Source organism: Canis lupus, chromosome 8 (genome assembly GCF_011100685.1).
Source record: "Canis lupus familiaris isolate Mischka breed German Shepherd chromosome 8, alternate assembly UU_Cfam_GSD_1.0, whole genome shotgun sequence".
Lineage (NCBI taxonomy): Eukaryota > Metazoa > Chordata > Mammalia > Carnivora > Canidae > Canis > Canis lupus.
In genome coordinates, this window is record NC_049229.1 from 33703266 (window position 1) to 33727281 (window position 24016).

Below are 24016 nucleotides of genomic sequence, written 5' to 3' on the forward strand. Positions count from 1 at the left end.
GGGCTTGAATCATCTAGTAGCCAAACATCTTTCTGTTTTTGGAAGATTGGACTTATACTTTCCTACATGTATATTTTGGTCCGTTTGATCACAAAGATATCTGTAACTATGCAAACTCTATAGCTAAGCTGTGAGGCATAAAATTGGAGAAATATTTCAAATGCTATTGGTCCCCCTCCTTTATGTTGGTGTGAATTAGGAAGGAAATATGGAAATGCATAGTACACTGTTAATTAAAGCCCCAGGATCCTAACCTGATACCAGGTTCAGTCTTTGCAGACCACAGCATATGACCTCTCCACCTCCAAGGTAATAAAAAAACACAAGTAAGCACTCCATTAGCCTTCCATTCTGCTTGTACCCTGTTCCTACACCAAGAAACTTTGAGAAGAGGGAGAAAAAGGATTTTTCATTAATTCTTCTGTTTCTACTCCTTCTCCGTTCCTCCATCCTTATTCCACAAAAGTTTATATCTCTCAACAAAATCAGTCTTGAACTTTGGATCTGGAGATAGAGTCTTATGGTGAACATGTATACTCTCTATTACAAATTATTATTGATTTTTGCTTGTATTATTGCTCCTGTTGCTTTTTGAGAAGGGAAAGTAAGATCTTTGCTTTAATAAATGGAAGATTTGAGAGGGTTTTTTTTTTTACCCCAATTTTGTTTTGTGTGTTTAAGCATACTAGAACAAAAGAGCATAGGATTTGACTCTATATTTTTGTTGCTGTTTCCTGAGGGAAATTTCTTTTTTCTTCCTTCCTTCCTCCCTTCTTTCCTCTCCTTTATCCTATATACACATAATAGAAATTTAAGCTAATTAACAGGGAGTTAGATATATTGGTTACCCAAAATAGGGCAATCCCAATGCATTTGTATAGCTAGCAGTGGCTTACAAAATAAATGCTGATTATTTTTGTCACATGTAGAACTTGAGCAACAGAATTATGTTTCCAGCTATGTTGACTGCCAAAAAATGATAATTATCAGAGCAAACAAGCCCCCAAAATCTGTGTATTATGGGGGATACTAAATGTACAAATAAGGTGCTTTTATTAGGTCAACACTATTATTCTGTTCTCAAATTATTTCCTATTCCTAGAGACTTATATTCAGTTATTTGAATTCTGTGTTATTAAGAAAGATATTTAAGTGAGCTTAAGCTTACTTAAAATAACCAAGTTCCTTTTGTCTCATCGATTTTAGGCTTCAATTCCCTCCCACTTGTGTCCATTCTACCTGGTTTAGAGCAATTTTCTTTGATGGAGAGAATGAAAACAAATTTAGATTTAGCGTCCCTTCCCCTGCATTCAATGGTCTACCTCATTTGCCTTTTTCTCCTTGTTTCTCTTTATCATTTTTCCAGGCATTGGTCCACTCAGCACTTTGGCATCCTCTAGTACATTTCAGAGTTTTGTACCATGTTACAGCTGCATTGCATCAAGATTTTTCTTCATCTTCTTCTACTCACACTTCTTCCCCGTTAGCAATCCTTCACATACTGTAAAAAGTAGAGATTTCTTTTTCAACAGGTTTCCCTGTAGTCATAACAGAGCCTATCTTGCCAAAAGGTCATGCGGCTAAAAACTTATACCAGATAATAATATACCTTATTCCTAAAAGCAGCTTTTTAGCAACTGATAGAAACAATGATTATTCATATCTACAGAAATCGCAATGCCTGTGGATGATTTGAGGCTTCTCTTTCCAAGATGTGTATATGATTCCAAATAAGGGATTTCATTTGGATTTCCACATGAAGGAGATATCTGGAGGAACATGGAAAGAAGTACCAGGCATTCAGAATGTTCTATGCTGCTCTATGTTATTTCTGATGTCACTGTAACATTTGACTTTTAAGTCTTAGCCTTTTAAAAAAAAATGACGAAAAAAAGAACAAACTTTGATTGACCAAGCTAAAACTATGTTAAACATGTTCTAAAACTGTGCTTTAAAATTTTCCCCACAACATTGTTGACCAGTGTGAGATATAGGTACTTTAAGAAGTGTTTCTGGAAGACTTATCTGAGGCAGTTTATGAGCTGAAGCCAATGCTAAAGCATTGCTAAGGGAATCTGTTTCCCTGGGATACTAATTAACTCCAAATATTGCATATAAATTAAGCCAGAAGCTACTGAAAGAAGCAAGTTACAGGAGAGGAAACTCTGAGGAGGTTTAAAAGAAAAATACTATCTTCCGATAGAGAAAAAGGTGTCAGGAACCCAAGAGGAACCCTTTTCTCTCTGATCCAGATTCTATGTTCTTCTAGAAGCTTCTATCCTTTTCTCCTTCCCTTTATTTTCCTTTCTCCACAGTGGGAGGTGTGATTTATTGGATAACTGACTAGGGAAAGGCTTTCTTCCCCCAAGGAACCTGTTCTCCCTTGTCTCCTTAATAAGGAAGCTGTTCTCTAGCTGTTCTCTCGGCTCTGTGCTCTAACTTGCCTGGACATAAGAATCCCAAACTCCTCTCCAGGAGATTTTGATTCAGTGGGTCTGGGGCAGGGCCTTGGAATTTGTGTGTTGCACAAATATCCCAGGTGATTCTTAGGAGCCACCGCCTCTCCCACTGAGGATATAGACACAGTTCCAGCTCCATCACTGGGACTCGTGCAGGTCTGAGGAAGTAAATACAGTTCAGAGGGGAAGGTGCTAGCAACTGAAGCCAGACAGCTATAAGTCACTTATTTTAGGTAAACCTACCAGTGCCTGATTTACTACTTTTAATCTGGACTATAGTATAACCACCAGCCAGCACTTCCTCCAGTGGCAGCACCCCCAATCTCAGATTTTGTTTAGAACATGACAACCTTTTCTGATTGTCTGAATAACTTCAGCCAACCATTGAAAATCATTGTTTCACACCCATCAGCAGGGAGAAAAGTGGCCAAAATAAACACATCCACAGAACCTTCCACCAACCCAGGTGTTGAAATGGGTTTGTACAGAAGTCTACTGTGATCTAAGTCATCTTTTTCTTTTAACAGTCACCTGTCCCAAAAAGGACGGCAGAGACATTTCTGTGGAGGCCATAGTGCACACACATCATCCCTGTAGCCTTCTGGAAAAAATGAAAATATGTGTTCATTATTTGTGACTTTATCATTCTATAGTTTGAAAGCTCAACCTCTTAGGCATGATCTAGTTAAAACTACAGATTATGAGTAGGCCGAGGCATTAATTGCCATCAGCATTGCCAATGTGTTGGTTAAATGAAATGGCCTATTGTGTGTTTGCTATAAATAGCTTGTCAAGAATACAATAAGAGTAACACCATGTCATGCCCACTTCCTCCTAACCTTAGGAATACTTACAGCAAGGGGCTGCTCTAAGAAAAGGCAAACACACCCTATGCGATATCAAGATGTCTTGGCTCATGAAATTACAAATCATTTCTGAGTGTCATGGTTCTGAATTTTATTTTTAAAACCTGACTTTGAACTTATTTGTTAATTGTTAACTTCTATTTGACTGTATAGAGCTTCTCATTTCTCTTGGCCAATTTCACACATTTGCTTATGTCTCTTGGAAAAAAAAAAAAAAAAGGTGAAAACATTCTTGTAAGCCAGTTATCATTCCAGGATGGATTCTACAAAGTTTCTCTATTCGTTCTCTACAGGTGATACTTAAATTTATGTGGTTGTTAAGGAAATAGTGGAGGTCAGAGAGGAAAAGAATTTGCATAAGAGGGAAATTAGTAAGGCATTTTTCATTTAACAAAGACAGAAATTCATGTGACATGTTCCTTGGCCAACCAACTACAGTTGACTCCTGAATAACACAGGGGTTCAGCGGGCACGGTTGAAAATCCACATACAACTTTTGACTCCCCCAAAACTACTAATAGACTACTGGTGACCAGAAGGCTCACTGTAATATAAATAGCCAATTGACATGTTTCATATATGAAATGTTTTATATACTGTATTCTTACAATCAGTAAAATAGAGAAAAGAAAATGGTAAGAAAATCATAAGAGAGAAAATATGTTTACAGTACTGCACTATCTTGCATGTATATGTGGACCCATGCATCTCAATCCCATGTTGTTCAAGGATCTCTTGTATTTCCTTAGAATCTTGGTTTTAAAGAACTCTGGAATTTCACTGCTTCCTGCAAAGTATGTGGAAGGGCACTGAATTGATGATAGGGATACACAGTTTTGAATCCCAGTGGGTTCTTGTCCTGATTGTACCTGGATATAATTTTGGATAATCACTTCTCTGCTTCGGTTCTGTCTTCAGTCAAATGGGAGAACAAAAACATATGTCCTACCTTACACAGTAGCTCTGAGGAATAACTGTGCAGCTCACTTCGAATATAGTAGCACAGGCTCCAATAAATGTGAACAAGCTCTCCATGAGTCAAGTACTAAGGACAGTGTTACTAGTAACCTTTATTCTTCCATGCAAATAAACCCAGTCTTTACCTAAAAATTCAACTCAAATACCCAGACTACAAAGGTAGGGCAAGGAATTACATTCCAAAAGAAATGAGAAACAATCTAGCATAGGCCAATATCCCCAAAAGGGGATGCCCTGAGAGGTTTGTTTTTTGTAAGCTCCATCATGTGCCAGGGCTTTGGCCACTGAGCCTGCATATACCACAGAATGTCTGTTTTCTAATAAAGCCGAATAAGAACCAATGGTGGCCCCATAATTCCATGGCCAAGACTGCAGAAGTAGAAAAGCAATGCTCTGAATAATCCACAATAGTGGCCGCACAAGCACAGAGCCACATGGCAGACATAAAAGCTCAGAGAGCTTACCTACCTCATTTTCTTCTTGATTTCTTCCTCATTTCTTCTTGCAAAGTCAAATGATACACAAAGAGAACACCTCTTAGTGATAAACATATAAGCATCTATTGACACATCTGTTGGACTCAATTACACTACTTAAGAGAGCAAGTTTACATTAAGACTGAGAAGTCCATTTAATGCATTATTTCTGGTGCATTTTTTTTCCTGCAGAGAATAAGACAGAAGATGCAAAACAATAAAACTGAGAGACTAGAGAATATAATTCAAGATAGATACAAATCTACATATTATCCTAATGCACCAAGAAATCTTCATTCCAGCTTGCTGCTAGTTTTGATACAAATGTAGGATGTACCGTGGCCCAGAAGCCTACCACTTCAAGTAGGCCAAATGCAGTCATCATGAGCCATTCTGTTAAGATTTCTATTTCAGAGTCAACATGCTTTGGCAGCAATAATCATTATACTTAGTGCAGGTAAATCAAGGAAAAGGCCCTTTGCAAAAATACAAAATATTTACCTAGCAACTTCTAATGAACAACATATACACTGCATATTGATGAGTTGTAGCCTATGGTTGTAGAACATTCACTACAGAATTAAAAACAAACACTGCATATTACAGTAAGTCTACATCATGCCTTTCCTGCTCAGTATAAGAGAAATCTACTGCCCAATAGATAATAAGCCTGATGGCCTGACAGCAGTGATGTGGCAGGATGCTGTTCTTTTTTTGCCCCAAAATAAGAAATAAAATAATAACACAGTTGAGTATCCCAATGAAATTCCCATCTGATTCAAAACTCATCTTCAGAGCTGTCGGCTAAGAGCATGACACGATCTTGCATGCTGTTGAATTCTCTCTGCTGGAGAAAGAAAACAGAAAAGCATTAAACCCCCTCTGCTGCAGAGCAAAACTGAAAAACAGGCCCCTTTTAAAGGGACTCCAACACACAAAGCCGAAGCCAAGGCAGCAGCTGTAGCAGCTAATCCAAACCACTGGGCATGTCAATACCATTCGTGCATCATTAAGCCCTGTGTGCTTTATTAAGCTAATTGGAAAAGCGAAGAATGTTCTGAAACTGATTAGGTTTTGCTGTTGTTGGTTCCATACCTTTCTTTTATGCCTTTTGAAGCCGTTTCTCCTTCGGCGATTCATGACCTTAATGCTGTAGAGTGCTCCCAAGATGAACAAGGCTCCGGCTATCCCGACGCCTACAGGAACCAGCATCCCAGACATGTAGCCAGCCTGCACAGAAAAAGAGACAAGCATTAGGATGCTAAATAGACCACTGCCCTGGGTTTCTCATTTTTGCTGGATGACAGAAGGTTTTTAAACACCTGAAATTCTCCTGCCTGCTTTGTCATAAAATAGTGCCTAGAATAAAGGTATTTTTTAGGGAGAAGGCAAGAGAGAGAAAGCTAGGACTATTTTTGGAAAGTTCCAGTATTTAGAAGAAGCACTGAAATAAATCACCCAGACCTAGTGGCACCTCCAGCCACTTGCTTATGCACATTTGTCAACATCAGGTTTTGGTGGCAGAGATATAATTTGTATTAAAGATGGATGAAGTAAGCCTCTGAGAATGCCAGGACTATTAAAATGCTATAAATCGGAAATATCAGCCTAAGACAAGCTCCAATGGGGCTAAAGTGCTGTCTGGAATATTGTGTTTCTTGGGGGATGAGGGGCGGGCCTTGACATTGGTGGTCTGCTGTCTCACAGTTTCAGCTTCACTACAGTAAGAAAGGGAAGAGGAAGGATGCTAGATGTTAGGGCACAGACAAAAAGACAAGGAGCAGAGAGGGATTTACATGAAAGGAAATATCTGCCCAGTGGATAAGACCAAAGTTGGGGCTTGGGAGGGAATTTTAAGCATCCCCAGCCCCAAAGAAAGGAAGTGGTAGAGCAGGGTACCAAAGATCACTGCCAACAACACTGGTGCCTTCAGAAGAGCCTGGAAGTATCTGGTACCTGGTGTGTCTCCAATGTCCCCAAGATGTCACCATGGATACATTGGTTCTAAGTGAGCAGCATAATGTCCACAGATCCTTAGGCTTCAGTAAGTAGCTCTGGATTTTCCCAAGCTCAGGGTAAGGACATCAGACTAAAGATGCTCCTACATCTTGGCCAATGTGACACCTAAAGACCAGAGGACTATGTACTTACAAGCCCTTTCATAGAGGAATATGACACTGGTTTGCCTTCAAAGAAGGCCTCTTCTAGAAGCCTACCCAGGCAAAATACATAAAAAAATTAAAATCTTTAGACTTTAGATAGAATAATTGAGGGTAGGGGAGGAACCTATGAGTCTCTTCATTTATTTGACTATTTCTAAAATTTCTAATACAGCACAAAGTATTTCTAGTACCTTGAATAAACCCAAATCAGAAAGGGACAGAGAATAAAAGTTTTATAAAAAGTGCTGAAGTATGCAGACTGTGATGCTTTCCCAACATTTCCAAAAGTAAATCAAAGGAATACACGAGCCCTTACAAAACTGCAGCTCCTTCTTTCTGCACACAGCCAGCTCACTCACTGGTTCTGTTTTCCAGAGTCTTGTTTTAGAGCAGAATATGGAAACTTTTCCATTAATTTGAGAACAATAGCATCGTTCATCAGCATACTAAGTGTTTTTCTCCAAGAAACAAAGCACAGTCACTTTTCAACAAATTAATATGCTTTGCAGAAACCCAAACTTTTTCTAAAATTCTTCCAAATCTACTTAAGTCTGATAAAACTGTAATTTTCCATGTGGGAAAACATTGGACAAGAGCAAATTTTAGTACCTCACAAGAGCTGTGAATCTATTGTTTTAAAACCATCATTCCCAATACAGGGAAACATATGTACATATTGAAATATGATCAACTTTAAGCCTCATAGATTAGACTCTAAAGAGTTGTATATTCAAAAAACAATACTTGAGCTGTTGGAAGCTCAGCTTTATCAATCTCTGTGTGGGTCTTCTCGTAATATGTAACCTCATCCCACAGCAATACTATGACTATTCCAAAATGTGTCACTCCTTCTCATACTTCTTATTTACACATTTAGATTTCTTATTTCCAGAGCTTTAAATCATGTACATTTCACCAAAATTCAATATCTCTTCTCTCTCTTGCTCTCTCTCTCGTGTGTGTGTGTATGTGTGTGTGTGTGTATGATCTGCTTCTGCTTTGAAATTATAGTTAAAAGATGGGATCAAAGTAACCTCTCTTCTTCAAATATATTTTAATCATTTCTTTCAAAACTGACTAATGGAGAACAAGCTCTTCTTTTAGAATTGCCTATGACTTGTTTTCTGCACAAATGAAAACAAGTAAGACTCACATATATATTTTTTTAAGTTATAAATCCTGCCTAGTACCTCTTCTCTGTTCAGAATCATTGGATGTACATGTATTCCATAGGTAACCCCCTGAGAAGGACATAGCTGCACCTGAGTATATGCCAAGTGAGAATGCATAACTTGATCTAATCATGAGGATTAGATCCAATAAACCTAAAATGAAGACTATTCTTTTAAAAGACTGTATTCTTTTAAAAGTCAGTGTCATAAAAGACAAAAGATGGCTATAAAAATGTTCCAGATTATAGGAAACTAACTAATCATGACAACTAAATGTGTTACATGACCGTAGACTAGATCTTGTACTGAAGAAAAATGCTTTCAAAAAGGTATTTTGAGTCTGTTAAAAAAGCTGAAATATGGATGTCAGATTTGATAAAAAGTACTATATCAATGTTAAATGTACTCAAGCTGATAACTGTACTATGTGTTCTAACAGAATATTCCCATTTTTAAGAAAGACACACTAAAGTATTTGGAGTAAAAGCACCATGGTATATGCAGCTTTTCCTCAAATGGTTCAGAAAAAAGGAGGCAGGGATGGGCAGACAGACCAGCAAATCATAAAGCAAATGGGATAAAATGTTAAAAAAAAAAAAAAAGAGTACATCTGGCTAAAAGGCATAGGAGCATGCTTTATACTTATTCTTGTGTCCTTTTTGTAAACTTGAAAATAGTTCCCAGTGAAAAGCTTGACACTTTTAAAACAGACTATATAAGTTAAAATATGACTAGATATAGCTGTTTTTAGTTTGAGTTTGTTTAGGTTTTTTTGTTTGCTTTGTTTCACATTCATGAGAAAATTATCCTTCCTTCTTAGGTATCTTCCATCATTCAGAAACACCTGTTTTCAAGAAATGTATAAGAAAACCAAATGATATGCTGTACTGTCTAAAGTTGTCTGGGTTAAGACAGAGCCCTTATATTGCTTTGCAACAATGGCTCTCAAACTTAAACATGTATTGGAATTGCCTACAAGACTTGGTAAAACAGATTGTTGGGCGTCATCCCCAGAGTTTCTGACTCAGTAGGTATAGGATGGGGCCCCAGAACTGCATTTCTAGCAAATTCCCAGGTGATGCTGATGCTGCTGATCCAGACCACACATGAGAATCAGTGCTATGCAATATAGTCTGGATCATTCATTTTCTGGGTTATTTCCTAAAGCTAGAAGAAACAGAATGATCTTGGTGACACAACAATAGAGTTGGTCTTTATTACATACTAAAATTGTTATGCCTCTTCAATTTCGAGAGGTATTTTAGATGTTGAAAAGATATATCAATAGGTAGCCAAGTTAGGATTTCCCTAACAAGCATCACTAAACTTGGACATTTAGACAGAAAGAAGGGAGGTGATGCAATGAGTACAGGGACTGTCCCTCAATATCCATTCACCTCTTCTTCCAGAGCAATAGAACCTCCCATTTCAGTTGGACACACAGTAACAATCACTTCTCCTTGCCTTCTGCACAACTGGCTGTGACCATGTGATAAATCTCGTAAGATAATGCATTACGGGCAGGCGCAACTTCCAGGACATACTCTTTAAGAGGAGTCCACAGCCTTTATTGCCCATATTTTGAGAATGAGAGTGCTTTTATCTTCCTTTTGAAGAGGAGAGAGGTGTCTTTGCCTTCTCTTCTCCTCCTTCCCCTGGCTAGAATATGGACCTTACTAGGTTGGAACTGCCATCCAGTACCATGAGGAATGGCAGGTCACAAATGACCTACCATGGGAATGAAGGTCACAAATGATAGAGCATCAGATACAAGGAGCCTGTCACCATGTTGCTCCCCCATTAACCCTTGACTGCTAAGTCCAGATTCATGAATGAGAGACAAACTTCTATCTTGGGTGAGCCATTAATCATTGGGGTTCTCTGTCACTCATAGCTGATTATAGTCCTAACTAATATAGAAAGACTAAACAATAAGAGCAAAAGGAATAATTCAGAATTTTTTAGAACGCTGTTCTTTCTAGAGCCAAACTAACAGAAATACCAATATCAGGTACAACTGAATAATACTAAACTGAAAAGATATCCTGGTTGGCAAAAGAGCCAGTGAAATAAGTATTTAGTGTCCAGTTCTAAGGGATTCTGTAACTTTCATCGAAGAGGCAATAGTTTCACTCTCAGATAGTTTCTGAAGATAATGACTAACAAGACTTTTACAGATGATAGCCAACTAGTTAGCTAGATACCCGAAGGGAGCAGGAGGAAGTGAGGGAGGGAGAAAGGGAAAGAAGAAGAGAGGAAACATATATGTATATGCATATGTATGTGTGCACATATGAAGGCATGCCCCAGGTAAGCGTATAATATTTTACCCAGAGGAGAAAGGGGTAAAATGGGAAAGATTATAGTGAGTCCCTCCAAGAAAAAGTCAAAATATGAAAAAATAAGGCATCAAATAAGACAAACATGATAACATGGTTAGAATCTCAATTATTTTTTTCTATTTTCTATTTTTTTTTAATTAAAACATACTAAAAAAATACTATAAAAGAAAATAGAGGACTAGAAAACCTCAAGGGTCACACATAAAATTATTTCTCTTGGTGAAAACAATAGAGAGAAGGTGCCAAGCCTTTGAGATAAGACAAGAAGGGTCTACAGAAATAGAAAATACAGCCTTTTATAAAGCTGTACAGATTTTTTAAAATTATGGTAAAGATAGCTACTGATACAGGTAAGAAATTTTGCAGTATCCAACTTCAAAACTGGCTACATGCAAAAATTTATTCTTGTAAGGGTTTTTTGGTGCACTTTTTTACTCAGATGATACTTTCTATAAAAACAATGATATATGGGTTCCTAAATTAATCTACCAAAGCCTATTTCCTTTTCATTGCACCATATTTTCTCCTGAAAAATAACAAAAAGCACTACTAATGTGTGTTCAGTTCTTAATTTTTTATCTTTTTTCCCCAAATGCTCAGTCTATCCAGTAATACCTCCCTTAGACAACTGGACCTGTTACAGATACCAAAATGACCTCCAGTAACCTCAACATGCTTAAAATTTTTCAATATTACTTTTAATAAGTATGATCACAAAATAGTCTCATTCTCAAAAACCATCTATGCTTAATTTTACTGAGAAGCACAAAGATAAAATAATGAGGGGAATTAATATAATCATACATTTTTCATTGTAATTTATTCTTTAACATTAAGCTGCAGCCAAATAAATATTAATCATCCAAATATGATGATGATGATCCAAATATGGGAAGAATTGACTCCAAATAATAAAAAAGATACAGAATACAATCAACATAAGGATATGTTGGGACTGGTGATTTAAATAACTCAATATGTGGCAATTGAAAAGATTTCCATTCACTAAACCCTCAGTTAAATCTGAGCTGGGTTATAGTAATGAGATCTGACACAGGCTACAGCAAGAATCCAGGATTCCATCAATATTTTTATGAGTAATTCCAGTTTAAAATTCTATGGTAACCAAAAATGTAAACTTGGAGAGTGCTAAAATTCAAAAGAAAATGAAAAATAGGAACCTGGAAGGAAATTAATATTGTCAATCAGACATAGATGGCAGAATTAATGCAAGAGAGGAAAATATTTTTTTACAGTTGGCCATTCCAGGCAAGTCAACCCTTTGTCACCTAATATGTAGTGGCACTATGAGAGACTACATTAAAGTTGATCTAAGGGGGTGCTCAGGTGTCCAGGTGTTTTTATTCCACCCCACCCCCACTATGGTTTGAGGATGCCAAACCATATTTTATCCTCAACTGAAATCCATCAGTTTTTGCCTTTGGGTCAGAAGAATCAATGCCTTCCAAAATCCATGTATTTCTTCCTTATACAGGAGGATCAGGCTTACAGGAAACTTGCATCGGGACAAGAAATGCCAAGTAAATTGGTATTACACTCTTGATCCCTAGAAGAAACTCCACCTTGATATGTCAAGGGTATTTTTCACCTGAGCATAGTAGATGATGCCCTCATAGAAAGGAATGGTGCTCCGAAGAATAAGGTGTCCCTTGCATTATACAAGAAGGAACTTAAAGGGAAGGTCTTCCTTCTTGTGGGGCACCTGGAAGTGGCCTTGCTTCTTTGCACATCTTGCACAGATCTTTGCACATCTTGCACAGATGACCAGAACCAGAACGATGAAATAAAGCTCCATTACTCTGAGATCTTTTATTTGACAAAGCCATGCCCTTTAAGATAAGTCCAAAAGAAGAAAATATTTCTCTTACCTTATCTTTTAGTTTTTCCATCCAGCTTCTCACTAAGGAAAATAAGAGAATAAAATATAAACAGACATCTTTTTACTTTTATTTCATTAAGTTAATTGATAACTTATATTTCATGGTATTAAGTTAATTTGACGCACTGAGTTTATTGTATAAATACAGTGAAAGGGCCAACAGTATTAACATGACATTAATAGTCTTGTTTCTATTCTCAGTTGTTTAAAAATGCAACAGAAAGCACAAATATATCCTTCACATCATCATTAGGTGAACACAGAATATTTTTGTTTATTAAATGTATTTTTATTACTATTGAATGCTTTGGAGGGAGGTCTGGGAAATCACCTTTAAAGTATCAAGTTCACTCCCAGCCCATGTACCACCAAATAAGTAAGCAAACTAATTAATTAGATAAGTATCCTAATTAATTAATTATCAAGTTCATTTCTTATATGACATTTCTCCTTAACATTACTCCTCATCCTTCTCCATTTTTAAGCTCAACAGGTATTCTGCGCCTGAATCAAGGTCCAAGCAAAGTAAGGTAGGAAAGGGCAATAGGCAGGTCAGTGCTACTCAGCACTGGCTCCAGAGAGAAGCATTTGCATTCACAATTGAAGAAAAAATTTTTGACCCAAGGCAAAAGTAGGAAGTATTTCTGAAATATATATAGCTTACAAACTGTACCATTCCATCACAGCACAACCACTATTAAAAAAAAAAAAAAGGAAAGGCAATAATCAAGTAACAGTTTTAAAACCACCTAAAAAGACTACATCAACCAGAAAATGTTAAGTAGACCATTATTACAACCATTTGGAAGTACATATGCTGAGAACAGAAGGAAGTATCATTGAAAATGAAAACATGTGTTGGAATGGCCTTTTTTTTTCTTTAAATTTTAGTTAGTTAACATACAGTGCAATATTGGTCAAGAATAGAATCCAGTGATTCATCACTTACCTACATCACCCAGTGCTCATCACAAGTGCTCTCCTTAATCCCCATCACCCACCTAGCCCATTCCCCCCACACCTCCCTCCATCAACCCTCAGTTTGTTCTCTATCATTCAGAGTCTCTTATGGTTGGAGTGCTTTGGTGGCTCAGTCAGTGTCCAACTCCTCATTTAGGCTCAGGTCATGATCTCAGGGTCGTGAGATTGAGCTCTGCGTTGGCTCTGTGCTGAGCATGGAAACTGCTTATTAAAATTCTGTCTCTCTCTCCCTCTCCCTCTGCCCCTCCCACTCTTACTCTCTCCCTCTAAAAAAAAAAAAAAAAGAGTCTCTTATTTTCATACAGCCATATTAAGGATAGTTTGAAGTTAGCAATGGGGTTGCCTTTTAAAGTAATAATAGGGGCAGCCCAGGTGGCTCAGAGGTTTAGCGCTGCCTTCAGCCTGGGACCTGATCCTGGAGAGCGGGGATCGAGTCCTACGTCAAGCTCCCTGCATAGAGCCTGCTTCTCCCTCTGCCCGTCTCTGCCTCTCTCTCTCTCTCTCTCTCTCATGAATAAATAAATAAAATCTTTAAATGTTTCAACATTGAATAAAAATTATTTTATAAAAACATGCAAAAGGAAAAAAGAAGACAAATATTATCAAAGAAATTAGTAAGCAAGTGAAAACCTTTCGAGATTTCTTTAAATTTCCTTTCCTCTCCAGAAGCTTCAACAGATAGGAAGAACACAGAGTGGTAGACCTAGAAATGGCTCCCCAAAAGTATAGACAAGGGATTGGCAAGCTTTTCTTGTAAAGTGCCAAATAGTAAATATTTTAAGCTTTGCAGGCCATACAATCTCTGCACAACTATGCAATTCTGCTGTTGCAGTGTGAAAGCACTCATATATAGTATAGTAACATGGATTTGACTATATTCCAATAAGTGTTATTTATAGACATTGACCTTTGAATTTCATTTAATTTTCATATGTTACAAGTATCTTTCTTTTTATTTTTCAACCATATTAAAATGTAAAGGACATCCTTTCCCATGGGCCATACAAAAATGGGTACCAGTTCAGACTGGCCTATAGGTCACAGTGTGCTGACCCCTGGCATAGACAAACTTTATCCAAGAAGTTGGTGTCTCCATTTACAGCCTAATTCTTGTACATATCTGACAGCAGTGATACCAGCCAACATGTGCACACGGCTTGACTCCTTATAGAGCAAGTTCAAATCTATTGTATCACTTGATTAACAAACCAAAAACAAACATGAGAGTGGAAGAAAATTATGCTTCAGGAAAGATGAGGAAACCGAGACTCAGAGAAGCTAAGAGACTTGTCCATGGTTAACCAAGGAGTAGAGTCACTGGACTTCCACCCACTATCTGATTTAACAAGCTACAGGAATAAGACTTCTTAACTACCCATTTCTTTTGGTGATACTACCATTCTTCTGCTCTCTCAGACTGAAAATGTGGAGCTACCTTGGGCCCTTCTAACTCCTTCAGTCCCTGGCTTCAACCTCTCATGTCAAGATCTTGGCAAGACCTTTGTCATTCTGTCATCATTCCTTCTATCTCAACTGGGATGCAGGCAAAGATAATGGTGTACAATCAGGATATTCAGTCATGGGAAGGCCAAAAGAATAAAGCATAGAAACCTAAGGAATGAGGCTAGTGGTTAGTAGCTCCATGGAGAAGTGTAGTCAACCACTGATTTGCTGAGTGATTTTGGAGAAATTAATGAACCTCTGGGACCTTCAGTTTCCTTGTATGTAAAATGACCTTGGTTAAACACCTGTCTTGCAAGACTGTTGTGAAGACTGGAAATAACTGTGTCACATGTCTAGTATAGTAGTTGATGTAGAAAACTAAGAAAACAAAAACAAGGAACCTGGAACAGGAGGAGAGAAAGAAAGACAATGAGAAATTAATATTTCAACATGTCTCAACTAAGCCCAAGACATAAACTTAAATTCAAATAAGAGAATGCTCCCAATTCATTGATTCATTCAACATATATTGATTATGTACATTGTGTTGGCCAGGCACTGTGCTCTAACACGGAGGTTAGTGAAAGGTATGGGGGCCTAATCCCAGGGAGGAAAAGAATAGGCCATTGGGTCTATGAGAAGTGAATAACAAGAAGCAGTCCAGGAACAGAGAGTGAGGGACGAAGCAAGAAAGCCAATTACTGGGCCCAAGGCAGAATGCAAGATGTTTGGAATCAGGAAAAAAGGCTGGATGTTATATAGACGCCAAAAAAAAGCGACATGGAAAAAGGGAAAGGTGAGCATTCAGTGGAAGGAGGCACAGATCCAGCTAGGAGCACCTGGGTAGCTCAATTGGTTGGGCATCAGACTCTTGATTTCAGTTTAGATCATGACCTAGAGGTAGTGAGATTGAGCCCTGAATTGGGCTCCACCCTCCGGGGGGGAGTCTGCTTCCTCTTTCTCCTTCTCCCTCTGCCCCTTCCCCAGCTCGCATGTGCATGAATGTTCTCTCTCTCTCTCTCTCTCAAATAATTAAATAAATTTTTAAAAAACAAAAAAAGAGAAACAGTTTAACTTAGGCCTTATCAAGCCAGGTCTCAGTGGTAAACTCTATCTCAGGGTCTTAGAGTACATTTCAAAGAATCCTGCTTTGGGTAATTCTCAAAGGCAGTACTTCTCCACTGGGAGAAGCAATAAACAACAGAACAGGATGAGCATCTGTGCACAGGGAGTTTGAAAGAGCACATTCAATGGGCCTGGTTCTTTAGTTTATAATACAAATTACAAAAAGAAACCAAGCAAAATTTTGGAGAGTGAGATAGGTGATACACAGAAGATAATGAGACAGTATTTGGGGGGCACAGGTCTAGAAAGGCTGAGAAAGCACTGTTCTTTAAAATATACAAGCTTGGTTGTATTTCTCCAACTAAGATCATGAGACCCCTGAGGGTTACCATGCCTTGTGCTTCTCAGGCACCTGCCAGAGGAGTCCTTCACCTAGTACTGGACACTTTCCATGAATATATATTGCTTTTCGGTGAGTTCTTAATTTTTGATTATGATTCTTTTTCATGAGGATGCTATAAACTGTTTTCAACAAAATGTTCAAGGCAGTGTCAAAATAAACTTTATGCAATGATCATTTTAAAACTTAAGGAATAAAAGTTGATAAAGGAGTGCAAAAGTGAGACAAGAAAAAATCAGAAAAAAAGATAATTGTAAAGAGAAGAATCAGCACTGTAATATTTTAAAAGTAGAGAAACATCACACTGACAACAGGGGTATGAACTGATACAACTTTTCAGAGATGTGGGGAGGGATTTGAAATCTATCTTAAAAGTTTTTTAAAGGTTTAATTTCTTTTTAATCCAAAGTTCTACCTGTAAGAGAAATATATCTTAAACAATTAATCATGGATATGCACAAAATTTTTTGTTAAATGCTGTTTATTGTAATGTTATTTATAATGGAAAAGAACATGTAAACAACATCAATATCCACCATAGAGGATTGGTTTAAATACTCAAAGGAAAACAAAATCTTAGGTCATATCTTAGAGTGGCATATTATACAAAAATTTAAATTATTTCAAGAAAAATACTTAGCATGTTACAAAGGAAAAAACAAGATATATATAACATGAGCTCAAGTTTGTGGATAAAAATATCCATAGAGTTAGGATAACATACAACTAAATGTTAGCTGAATTCATCAATAGGTTGTAAAATTATGGGTGATTTTCTTTTATTCCTTGTATTTTTAGAATTTTCCAAATTACTTATAATTTATTACTATTTTTAAAATAAAAGAACCCCAGAAAATTCTGTAGACTTTTGCAAATGGAGATTAATGATTTGATCACTGACAATGAGGAACACAAGAATTGGGGCCCTTCCACTTGGATAATTCCTTAGCTCACAGCTACCGATTCACTCTAATCCCACTGACACGTTTGTTGCCTTTCTTGAAATTTTATTTAATGTGAATCTAAAAGCACAGGATTATAATGAGAACTCTGGACTCCTTCTAGCAACCAGAAAACTACACAGAAGACAAGAGAATATGGGTTGTTAAAAGCAGGTTCTCCCCGAAAATATTTGCAAATGATATATCCAATAAAGGGTTAATATCCAAAATGTATAAGGAATTTATACAACTCAACACCACAAACCCCAAATAATCCAATTAAAAGGGGGCAGAAGACCTGAATAAACATCTCTCCAAAAAAGACATACAAATGGCAAACATGAAACATGCTCAATATCACTCATCAATAGAGTAATGCAAATCAAAACCAGTGAAATATCACCTCCCACCTGTCAGAATGGCTAGAATCAGAAAGACAAGCAATAACAAGTGTTGGCAAGGATGTGGAGGAAAAGGAGTAATTTTAATCCAAAGTTCCACTTGGATAATCACTCCTTGTGCACTATTAATGGAATGTAAATTGGTGCGATTATGGATAACAGTATGGACGTTCCTCAAAAAATTAAAAATAGAAATCCCAAATGCTCCAGCAATTCCACTACTGGGTATTTACCCAAAGAAAATGAAAACACTAATCTGAAAAGATATTTGCACCTCTATGTTTATTGCAGCATTATTTACAATAGCCAAGATATGAAGGCAATCCAAGTGTCCACCGACTGATGAATGGATCAGGAAGATGTGGTGTGTATATACATATATAAATAATGGAATATTACTCAGCCAAAAAAAAAAAAAAAGGATGGGTCTTGCCATTTGCAACAACATGGATAGACCTAAAGGGTAGTATGCTAAGTGAAATGAGTCAGACAAATAAATACTATATATTTGTGGAGTCTAAACAATAAAACAAATAAATAAACAAACAGCAAAAAAAAAAAAAAAAAAAGACCTGTAAACACACAGAACAAACTAGTTCTAATGATTGCCAGAGAGGAAAGGGGTAAGGGGATGGACAAAATGAGTGAGAGTGGGAGATACAGGCTTCCAGTCACGAGACCAATAAGTCACTGGAGGCAGGAGGTACGGCATAGGGAATACAGTCAATGGTATTGGAATAGCACTTGTTATATGGTAACAGATTATATCTACACTTGTGAGCACAGCAGAAAGTATAGACTTGTAAATCACTATATTGTACACCCGAAACTAATGTAACATTGTACGTCAACTATGTAATTGTGCGTCAACTATACTTCAGTTAAAAAAGAAAAAGGCAGTTTCTCTCTCCTGCTCCCTAGCACCTTCTTGTGTATCAGATCCCAGGCTGAGCAATCTGCTCTCTCCTAGTTTATCCCCTGGAAAAAAAGGGAAGAAAAAGAGAATAAAGAAACTGCAGATAAAATAACATTTCCATGTATCCTATCAAATATAAGTATGGTTGGTTTCTGGTAGACTGTGGCTGAAAACTACCCCAGCTGCTTATTTAGAAGGATGTACTTAATTTCCTTTATTTCCAACAATAAAACTTTAGTGGCTATGTTTATCCCAGATATACCCATAAATTCTCTTTCACTAAAGAGTAAAGGGATGGGACCCAGAGGAGACTCAGGATTTTTCTGAGTTAATAATTAAGATCTGTTGGACACCTCACTAAAAGCCTGCAGGACAGGTATCATTATCCCCATTTTACAGATGAAGGAAATGAAGCTTAAGTGCTGAAAGCCACACAGCTAAAAAGTGGCTGAGCTAGAATTTGAGCCAGACCCTTATGGCTAATGTATATGTCTATTCAGTATGCCAGTGGGTGGGGTGTGGGCAGGTGGGCCAGGGTGGCCATTTCAGGGCACACGGTAGGGCTATTTCAACTTCTGGAAATAAACGCATGCCCAAATTGTGGTGAGGCATGTACTAGTTCACCTATTTGCTATTCTGGCTTCCTCTCTCTATTTTCTTCTCCCTGTCTCCTCCCTCTGACAAATATCCTTCTCTCTCTGCCTCTGTGTGCGTCTCCCTCCCATTCTGCCTCTAACTCTGGATTGTCTCTCTTTCTTCTCATCCCCTGTTTTCTCTTTCTCTCAGACTCTGTGTGTCTATATGATTCTGTTGCTTTTTGTATATATCTGTCTTCTTTTCTCCCCCACCCTTTGTGTGCATGTGTGTCTTTATATGAGAATAAATGAGATCTTAGTTCCATCTTAGTTCTATCTTAGGGAGAATTTTTCCAACTCAGTCCTGTGTGCAGAGCTGCTCTCCCCTGGGGAACAACAGCCCTTGTGGCAGAAATCCTGAAATGAAACTTAAAACTTGAGCAGCCCGGGTGGCTCAGCGGTTTAGTGCCGCCTTCAGTCCAGGGTGTGATCCTGGAGACCAGGGATCGAGTCCCACGTCAGGCTCCCTGCATGGAGCCTGCTCCTCCCTCTGTCTGTGTCTCTACCTCTCTCTCTCTCTCTCTCTCTCTCTCTCTCTCTCTCCCTCTCTCTCTCTCATGAATAAATAAATAAAATCTTAAAAAAAGAAGAAGGAAGAAAGAAACCTAAAACTCAAAATGAGCAATGCTGAAGATATTGAATATGAGATCAGAATATATGGTGACATCATGAAAAACCAAGAATATAGAAAGCAGGAACAGATTCCTGGGGTTACAATAATGATTTTACTCCGAATATGTAGAGTTTAAAGTATCTACTAGGGTCACAATAATGATTTTACTCTAAGTGGAGTTTAAAGTATCTACATAATATCCATGGGGATGTTTCTGTTGGCAGTTAAAATTTTGGATATGGGGAATCCCAGACTGAAGATCAAAGTTTGCAATTTATCAGAAGTTGATGAAAGCTGAAGTCTAGAGTGAATAAGACCACCCTGGAGTATAAACTGTATATAGACAGGGTTCTCCAGAGAAATAGAACCGTATATATGTATATATAAAGAGACAGAGAAAGACAGAGACAAAGAGACACAGAGGGATAAAAGGAGAGACAGAGAGAAAGAGAGTAAGTTATCATAAGAAATTAAGAAATTGGTTCATGTGATGATAGACACTGACAAGTCCCAAGATTAGCATGGTGAGTCAGCAAGCTTGAGACCCAAAAAACCTGATGATGTAGTTCCAGTTCAAAAGCTAGAGGCTCAAGATTTAGAAAGAGCTGATGTTTCTATTTGAGTCTGAAGGCAGAGGAAGAAAAACCTATGTCCCAGCTTGAAGAAGACATAAGCAGTCAGGCCAGAAGAATTCTCCCTTTTTCACAGGAAGGTCAGCCTTTTTTGCTCTATTCAGGCCTTCAACTGATTGGATGAGGCCCATCCACATTGGGGAGGGCAATCTGCTTTACTCAGTCTACTGATTCAAATGTTAATGTCATTCTGAAACATCAGAATAATGTTTGACAAAATGTTTGGGAAGCACATGGCCCAGTCAGGTTGATATATATATTTGAGTAAGACTGAACAAGACCAAAGTCATAACACCAAGAAACTCCAATATTTAAAGGCCAAGAAGAGGGGATCCCTGGGTGGCTTAGCGGTTTAGTGCCGCCTTTGGCCCAGGGCATGATCCTGGAGTCCTGGGATTGGGTCCCACATCAGGCTCCCTGCATGGAGCCTGCTTCAACCTCTGCCTGTGTCTCTGCCTCTCTCTCTCTCTCTCTGGGTCTCTCATGAATAAATAAATACATAAATAAAATATTTTTTAAAAAAGGCCAAGAAGAAGAGAAAAGGCCAGAGAAAGAGATGAAGGAATGGTCAGAGGAGCTCAGAAACCTGGACTGCTCATACAAAACAACCCCAAAGAGCTAGTTTAAAGTGTTTATGAGGACACTTTTCCTTTTCCACTGATCAGATCTTTTGTCCAGGTAGAACCAAGCCCATTGGTGCCCTGGCCCACTGCAGAGGTGCCCTGCACTCTGCTTCCTTCCCATGCAGGCCTGAGGGTCTCTACACCTGAGGGTATCCTCTATTCCATAAGGGCCATGTGGCGCTAGCCAGAAGCACTGAGGAATTGTTATTCTAGAAGATATCCTCAATCAATGAGGGCCATGAGCTTTTGGGTATATTGTCCATAATTGCAGCAATCACAAATTTAATGACTTAAAACAACATAAATGTGTTATATTTCTGGAGGTCAGAAATCCAAAAATCAGTCTCAATGGCTAAAGTCAAGGTGTCAGCAGAGGTGGTTCCTTCTGGATGCCCTAGGGGAAAAAATATTTCCTTGCTTTTTCCAGCCTCTAGAGGCCATCTGTAGTCTTTGGTTCATGGCCTCTCCCTCCATCTTCAAAGCCAACAGCACAACACTTCAAATCTCACTCTCTCTAAACTCTGCTTCCTTCATCATATTTTCTTCTCTAACTCTGAAGCTCCTACTTCTCTCTTACAAGAACTCTTGTGATCATCTCCCCATCTCTAGGTCCTTAACTCAATCACATCCACCAACTACCCTTTATAAGACAATATATTTGCAGGTTTTGGGATTTAGGGTCTGGACATCTTGGGAGGGAGCATTATTCCGCATCCACATTGGGTAAATTCCCCAGATTTCCTCACCCCTGAGCTCTGCTCCACACAGTTTCTCAGAGATTCACCCAGAGCAAGGAGCTCCAGCAATAATCCGGATCCTCATTCACACCCCCTTTGCTGGCTCTCCACCCACCCTGTCTCACTTCCTACTCCCTCATCATGCTTCCTGGGGTCACTTCAGGGTCAGCTTTTATGGAGAACTCAAACTAAGACACTAGTTCTGCCACCACATGAGTAGGCCTGCCCAACTCCACACCAGCTTTGTTTATTTTGTTCATTAAAACAAACTCTTAGAATAAATAGAAGAAAGGCTCAAAGAAGAAAGGCAAGCTGGCCAAGTTCAAGGCAAATGCCATCTCCACTGATCTAAAGTAATTCTAAGCGAACGGCTTCAGGCTACCCAGATTTATAAGATATATACCCATTCCATAAGACATTGTGTGAGAAGTACTTCATAGCTAGTTCCACTTAGTTCACATTTGATTTTGAAAGGTTTATACAGTCTCTTTAATAATGAAATTTTCAATATAATTTAGATCTTTCAATAATGTTGGAAACTTTATTTTTATGCTAATCAACGAAGAGAGAAATGTATGTTCCACTTAAATAAAAAATGCAATGTTAGAACATTGTGCTTTGTTCAAAGCGTATGTAACTAAATTTCAATTATAGTGTTTACACAGTGTCAAGAAATAAATGGAGACCAGCTCTCTTTCTTCCTTGTTATTTAACCATAAGTACCTTCTCTAGCCTAAGAAACAGCAAAGCTTTTTTCCAACTTACATAACACCATTATGAATAATAAGACTTACTAAGTTTTCAATACTGTCTGCATGTTTTTCTAAAAATCTTGTTTTTTCAGCTACAAATTATTCTCTAATGATGCTAAATTTACCTGTTTTAAAAAAATCACAGAGAAACTCTATCTATAATCATTTGCTCTTCACATAATTACAGAATAGCAAGATTCCAATGAATAGAATGACGTATTTCTTTGCATAGGGCTAAGTGAGCACTAATCATGCAGCTAAGAAGCAATTAATTTTGAAGGCTCTACACTGAGATTTAGAGAGAAGGGTACAAACAGCCCAAATACCCTAATCTCTACTTTCTTTTTTTTTTTTTTTTTTTTTTTTTTTTTTTTATTTATTTATTTATTTTTTTTTATTGGTGTTCAATTTACTAACATACAGAATAACACCCAGTGCCCGTCACCCATTCACTCCCACCCCCTGCCCTCCACCCCTTCTACCACCCCTAGTTCGTTTCCCAGAGTTAGCAGTCTTTACGTTCTGTCTCCCTTTCTGATATTTCCCACACATTTCTTCTCCCTTCCCTTATTTTCCCTTTCACTATTATTTATATTCCCCAAATGAATGAGAACATATAATGTTTGTCCTTCTCCGACTGACTTACTTCACTCAGCATAATACCCTCCAGTTCCATCCACGTTGAAGCAAATGGTGGGTATTTGTCATTTCTAATAGCTGAGTAATATTCCATTGTATACATAAACCACATCTTCTTTATCCATTCATCTTTCGTTGGACACCGAGGCTCCTTCCACAGTTTGGCTATAGTGGCCATTGCTGCTAGAAACATCGGGGTGCAGGTGTCCCGGCGTTTCATTGCATTTGTATCTTTGGGGTAAATCCCCAACAGTGCAATTGCTGGGTCGTAGGGCAGGTATATTTTTAACTGTTTGAGGAACCTCCACACAGTTTTCCAGAGTGGCTGCACCAGTTCACATTCCCACCAACAGTGTAAGAGGGTTCCCTTTTCTCCGCATCCTCTCCAACATTTGTGGTTTCCTGCCTTGTTAATTTTCCCCATTCTCACTGGTGTGAGGTGGTATCTCATTGTAGTTTTGATTTGTATTTCCCTGATGGCAAGTGATGCAGAGCATTTTCTCATATGCATGTTGGCCATGTCTATGTCTTCCTCTGTGAGATTTCTGTTCATGTCTTTTGCCCATTTCATGATTGGATTGTTTGTTTCTTTGGTGTTGAGTTTAATAAGTTCTTTATAGATCTTGGAAACTAGCCCTTTATCTGATATGTCATTTGCAAATATCTTCTCCCATTCTGTAGGTTGTCTTTGAGTTTTGTTGACTATATCCTTTGCTGTGCAAAAGCTGCTTATCTTGATGAAGTCCCAATAGTTCATTTTTGCTTTTGTATCTTTTGCCTTTGTGGATGTATCTTGCAAGAAGTTACTATGGCCGAGTTCAAAAAGGGTGTTGCCTGTGTTCTTCTCTAGGATTTTGATGGAATCTTGTCTCACATTTAGATC

At 38.1% G+C, this 24016-nt stretch overlaps 1 protein-coding gene across 7 annotated transcripts in view; it reads right to left on the reverse strand.

Annotated features, from left to right (window-relative positions):
- Nucleotides 1-4371: 4371 nt before the first annotated feature.
- The window catches only part of ARMH4 (armadillo like helical domain containing 4), a 164513-nt gene continuing 144868 nt past the window's right edge, over nucleotides 4372-24016 (reverse strand). For 6 of the 7 annotated variants that reach the window (XM_038544816.1, XM_038544814.1, XM_038544817.1 and 3 more), the window contains 3 exons: nucleotides 12345-12376; nucleotides 5875-6009; nucleotides 4841-5626 (listed from right to left, as the gene is read on the reverse strand). In XM_038544816.1, the coding sequence (XP_038400744.1) occupies nucleotides 5558-5626; nucleotides 5875-6009; nucleotides 12345-12376 (236 nt within the window). In that variant the 3' untranslated portion in view covers nucleotides 4841-5557. Of the gene's footprint in view, nucleotides 5627-5874; nucleotides 6010-12344; nucleotides 12377-24016 lie in introns of all 7 variants that reach the window. The other variant, XM_038544812.1, reaches the window with a different exon arrangement.